The sequence below is a fragment of the Sinocyclocheilus anshuiensis genome, unplaced genomic scaffold (assembly GCF_001515605.1).
Source record: "Sinocyclocheilus anshuiensis isolate Anshui unplaced genomic scaffold, SAMN03320099.WGS_v1.1 scaffold726, whole genome shotgun sequence".
In the NCBI taxonomy this organism is placed as follows: Eukaryota; Metazoa; Chordata; class Actinopteri; order Cypriniformes; family Cyprinidae; genus Sinocyclocheilus; species Sinocyclocheilus anshuiensis.
Genome location: NW_015542365.1, coordinates 500015 through 505668, shown reverse-complemented (window position 1 = coordinate 505668; position 5654 = coordinate 500015). Strand labels below are relative to the sequence as shown.

General features: G+C 36.3%; 1 protein-coding gene across 1 annotated transcript in view; it reads left to right on the top strand.

Annotated features, from left to right (window-relative positions):
• The first annotated feature begins 383 nt into the window (after positions 1-383).
• aco2 (aconitase 2, mitochondrial) overlaps positions 384-5654 on the top strand; it is a 17078-nt gene continuing 11807 nt past the window's right edge. Inside the window, exons 1-6 of the mRNA XM_016490957.1 lie at positions 384-450; positions 2923-3065; positions 3268-3526; positions 3713-3805; positions 4189-4347; positions 4465-4615. Coding sequence (XP_016346443.1) covers positions 415-450; positions 2923-3065; positions 3268-3526; positions 3713-3805; positions 4189-4347; positions 4465-4615 — 841 coding nt within the window. The 5' untranslated portion in view covers positions 384-414. The remainder of the gene's footprint in view (positions 451-2922; positions 3066-3267; positions 3527-3712; positions 3806-4188; positions 4348-4464; positions 4616-5654) is intronic.

The following is a 5654-nucleotide window of genomic DNA, read 5'->3' as shown; positions in this document are numbered from 1 at the left end:
TGCTGGCGAAACGGGCCATAGAAATCGTCCCGCCAGCTCAGAGCGAGTCAGGCTTTTACAGCCGCTACTTCCTCGTCCCCAAAAAGGATGGCGGCCTCAGGCCCATCCTCGATCTCAGGATTTTGAATCGCGCACTAGTAAAGTGCGCGTTCAGAATGACCACTTTGAAACAGATACTCTCGCTAATTCGCCCAGGGGACTGGTTCTTCTCTCTGGATCTGAAAGACGCTTACTTTCCCATTCAGATAGCCCCCCATCACAGGCACTTCTTGAGATTCGCCTTCGAGGGAGTGGCATATCAATATACGGTCCTGCCGTACGGGCTGTCTCTGGCCCCACGCACTTTTACGAAGAGCATAGATGCGGCTCTCCCGCGCGTCAGCTTCTAGCGTCACATCTTTGTCAGTGAACAAAATGGCAACCTACTGCTTAACCGTTGCCCGGCTTCAGGTACATGGAAATCTACATTTTATATCGTCACCACGCATGGTTTGCATTTGCTAATTCGTGTATGAATGCCATTCAGAGCTGTGCTTGAGAGTTTGAGGTGCACAGATTGAGTGAACTGACCGTTTCCGTGCTGGAATCTGCTCGCGAAGTGTTCACAGGTCATTGCGGCCAATGATGTCATAGCAGACGCGAGGATGGCGTATAATCTTTATTTCCAGCTGTTTGATACAGGACAGCCAAAGCACGAAAGCAGAAATACTTATAACTGTATTATCGATTCACCTATTGTGGATTTTTCATGGATTGGCTGTTAGGTTTTAGTCGCAAGGTGAACACAAGGTTAACGGCGCAGCGAGGATAACGGCGCTGCCGATGTAACGTTAGATTAAACGACAGCGTTACTAACACGACAACGATATATCTACAAAACCAAATGTTAATATTTTATCTGTAACGTTATCGCATATGTATACGTATTTCAGAATTATCGTAGCTTCACACCTGAGGTTTGCTCATATTGAGCAAGTGAGCAGCTGTGATTTCACAATATGAATTACACCTGTTGTTTTTAATATGAGCCTACAAAACATAGGCTACACTACCGGTCAAAAGTTTGGGATCAGTAAGACTTGTAATGTTTATTAAAGAAGTCCCTTTTTTTCAAAATATAAATCTTTTCTAACAATATAATTTTTTGCTATCACTTAAAAATTTAACACATCCTTGCTGAATAAAAGATTTAATTTCTTTCAAAAAAAGAAAGAATAAAAATGTACTGACCCCAAACTTTTGAACTGTAGTGTATATTGTTAGAAAAGATTTCTATTTGAAATAAATGCTCTTCTTTTAAATTTTTTATTCATCAAAGAATCCTGAAAAAAAGTATCAGAGGTTCCAAAAAAATATTAAGCAGCACAACAGTTTCCAGCACTGATAATAAATCAGCATGTTAGAATGATTTCTGAAGGATCATGTGACACTGAAGACTGGAGTAACGATGCTAAAAATTCAGCTTTGCATCACACAGATAAATTAGATTTGAATGTATATTAAAATAGAAAAATGCTATTTTACATCATAATAATATTTCACAATATTACATTTTTTCCTGTATTTTTGATCAAATAAATGCAGCCTTGATGAGCATAAGAAACTCCTGTAAAAAACATTAAAAATCGTTCTGATCCCAAACTTTGACCGGTAGAGTATGTAGGCAGTATGAATAATTGCAGCAGCATTTTCGTGTCCACAACAAATGAGGTTGAAAAAAAATACTTCCGATAACCTTGATACTGTCATGTTTTTATCATGAGACACCACAGGTATGGCAATATATTGTGGACAAGATTGACTACATGTATGTAGTGTTGTCACGGTACCAAAATTTCAGTATTCGGTACCGATACCAGTGAAAATCCACGGTTCTCGGTACCAATTTCGGTACCAAAGCAAAACACAAAAACATGCTAATTGAACAACATTTTTATTAATAACGTTAAACAAAAATTAAATGTACAAAACCAATGCCACTCTTTATACTTGTGGAAAAAATTGAAACAATTTGAAATAAGTAATAAAAGTATGAAAAAAGTATCTGGTGTGTAAATATAGTAAATACCATTATGTCCTACTGTTTTTTACAGTAATAAAATTATAGGAGCATTAAATAGTTAACAAAGAAATCATTTTGAACTAAATGAACAAAATTCATTGTAATGCTCATATTAGCGTTAGCCGCGCTTATGCTAACGATTGACTACGTATACGCTAACGGCGATGTTTATTTCAATCCGAAATTCAAATTAAAATATGGAATAATATTCGTTACAGAAGCTCTAAATATTAAAAATGTAATTGAAACTTACCTGCTTGAACTTGATCGGGGTGTTTTGTTAGTTTGATGCGTTTCCTCCTCTTGGGTCGTTTTTCAACCCGCGGCAACAGTGTTAAAGCAGCCCAATTCCGCGGGAAAACCGCGGACTTGGGAACACTGGAAGAGGATAGCTTTTTGATAGCGCATCAAGAACCGGGTTGACCGGGTTCTCTGTACCACCGGTACTTAAAAAAACCTGGTACCGTAACGTTTTCATTTTTTTAGTACCTACTTGGTACCGAAATACCGGGTCTTTTGACAACACTACATGTATGTTTAATTGCTGTGTATAACAACAATTTAAAGAACGCTAATAATATACAGTGTTCTCACTGTCATGTGGAACCTTAAAATATTAGGGAATTTTACAACTCATTTCCAGACCTGAAGAAGGCATGGGAAAGAATCCCCTGAAGTCATAAACGTCTCTCTAGAAAATATAGATTATTATATTTATGCTGTGCTCAAAAGAATTTAATCCAATATAATTTCCTCGTTAAGAGAGCAATGTCTATTAAAAAAAAAACTGAAATTATGGGTCAAGTTCTCACTTTGTGCTCCTGTTCTTTGTGTATTGATTCTCTATTTGTTTATTTCAGCTTGTTTTGGGTCAGGGTGCCCGACGCTTTCATGTGGCGGCGGCTCTCAATGCAAAGGCCAAGGTGGCTATGAGCCGCTTTGAGCCAAACTCTTCCATCAACTATGACAAGCTTCGCTCAAATATTGACATTGTGCGCAAAAGGTCAGATAGCATTACAGTATTTTACACTTAATTTTATTTGCTACTGCCCTCCTTATCTTTTGTAAGGGTGACTCAGTTGCTATTGTTTTATTCTTACGGAAAATATATACTCTTAACTTTTTTTACTGCACTTTGTTTGTTTTTAAAAATGTAAGTCTTTTGAGTTTTTCCAAGTATTTACATGTGAAATCGCATCCTCCAGACTCAACCGGCCACTCACTCTGTCAGAAAAAATCGTCTATGGCCATCTGGATGACCCGGCTGGACAGGAAATCGTTCGAGGACGCACATACTTGCGTCTGAGACCCGATCGAGTTGCTATGCAAGATGCAACAGCACAAATGGCCATGCTGCAGTTCATCAGCAGTGGACTTCCAAAAGTGGCAGTACCATCCACTATCCACTGTGACCATCTTATCGAGGCCCAGACCGGAGGAGCCCAAGATCTACAGAGGGCAAAGGTGAATAATGCTATATAGTGATGTTGTTGTAAGGCTACCATGTGCATATGATTGTTCTGGATATGTCTCAAGACTAAGATTAGGCTAAAAATGTAGTTTAAAGATGACGTTTGTACTGTATGAACGAAAGTTACTTTTATTCTTCACTGATGCATTATTTCATTCCTTTTCCCCGCTGTGAACCAGGAAATTAATCAAGAGGTTTACAACTTTCTCGCTAGTGCTGGGGCTAAATATGGTGTTGGCTTTTGGAAACCAGGCTCTGGGATCATCCATCAGGTACTGTAGAAAAAGCCTTTTGACTTTGTCATCCAGTATGGGTTTTATATTATATTATATTCGTTTGCATAATGTTAACATTGTTATATTATATTACATTGTTATTTTATATTATATTATTATATTACATTGTTATATTAATTATATTATTAGTAGAATTGTTGCAATAGTAATTTTTCTTTACATTATTTTATATATAATTTAAATCATTAAAAACAATTTTAAATTATATGTATTTTCATTCATGAGGGCACTCTTATTACATTGGGAAATAAAATCGATTTTTCCCTCTTTTTCTTTTTTAAATCACAGTATGCAGTGTGTATTTGTTAGTAAAACAATATGGATTTTTTTTTATCTCTCTCTCTTTTTTTCTTTTTTAGATTATCTTGGAGAACTACGCGTACCCTGGAGTGATGTTGATTGGTACAGACTCTCACACCCCTAATGGTGGTGGTCTGGGCTGCATCTGCATTGGAGTTGGTGGAGCTGATGCTGTTGATGTCATGGCAGGAATCCCCTGGGAGCTGAAATGTCCAAATGTGAGCTGCTATTGCCACTTTATTTGTTATGGATATGTTTGTATTCATTTAAACTTAACAGTTGCTATCTAAAATTAGGCAAATGGAAGTGTTTATAGGTTATATCTGCTTTTCCAGGTCATTGGTGTGAAATTGACAGGCACATTATCTGGCTGGACCTCACCAAAGGATGTCATCCTTAAAGTGGCTGGTATTTTGACAGTGAAGGGTGGCACTGGTGCCATTGTGGAGTACCACGGCCCTGGTGTGGACTCTATCTCCTGTACAGGTGAAAACTTGCTTAAGCAATATTTGGACTGGGTTAATTTTCTAAAAGGATGTTTGAGTATATCATCATGTCATTTAATACATCATCATTCATATCAGCATCATGAAACCCATTGAAGTAAACAAATTATGTGATTAATTATATAAGTTAGCTGTAAAGTGGTGTAAAGTGGTGGACGAAGTACACAAATCAAGTACTTGAGTAAAAGTACAGATCCATATAATAAAATATTACTCCAGTAAAAGTAAAATTACTCAGTTTTCAATTTTACTTGAGTGAAAGTACAAAAGTACTTGATTTTTTATGTACTTAAGTAAAAAGTACCGATAGATGAATGTTTATTTTGCAGTTTTATATAGGCTACTTTTATCATTTAATTTTATATTAGCATATATTTTTTTATAATCCTACTGCTCAAAATACCTGGGATTTTCCCAAAATAACAAATAAGGAAATAATGAATATTATAAGGAAAATATAATAGCTTTGATAGTTACTGTAGTTACCATGTTCTGATCATCACATCCTTTCTTTTTCCCTCAGATGTAATCTATCTAGGTGGTTGAATAAAAATATTTGGACTTTTTCTTTTTAAATACCTCAATTTAGCACCAGCAAGCTCGTTAGCAAGACGGTTAGCATCAGCTAACATTATTGACTTACTTTCAGCATGGTTATGGTTGAATAAACATTTGTCTACTCAGCTAGTTGATCCAGATACATAGTAACTTAGGCTATGTGTGCTGACAAAAAAATATAAAAACAGACGTCACATAGGGCTAAATGCATAGGATTTTAGTAAAACTGCTAACTAAGCAGCGGGGAAGATGAACGTGCATGAGTTATTTTATTTAATCTGTGTTACTTCAATGTTTTTTTTAACCTAAAATATTGAGACTCTGATGTTAATGTGTCTGCATTCAAGCATTTCAGTGGGCTTAAACAGATCACCCTTTACAGCAGATTTAGTTCACAAACAACTGACAGCTTTGACCTAAATATGATTTTCAGTTACAATAATTAATCCTAAAATTCGACA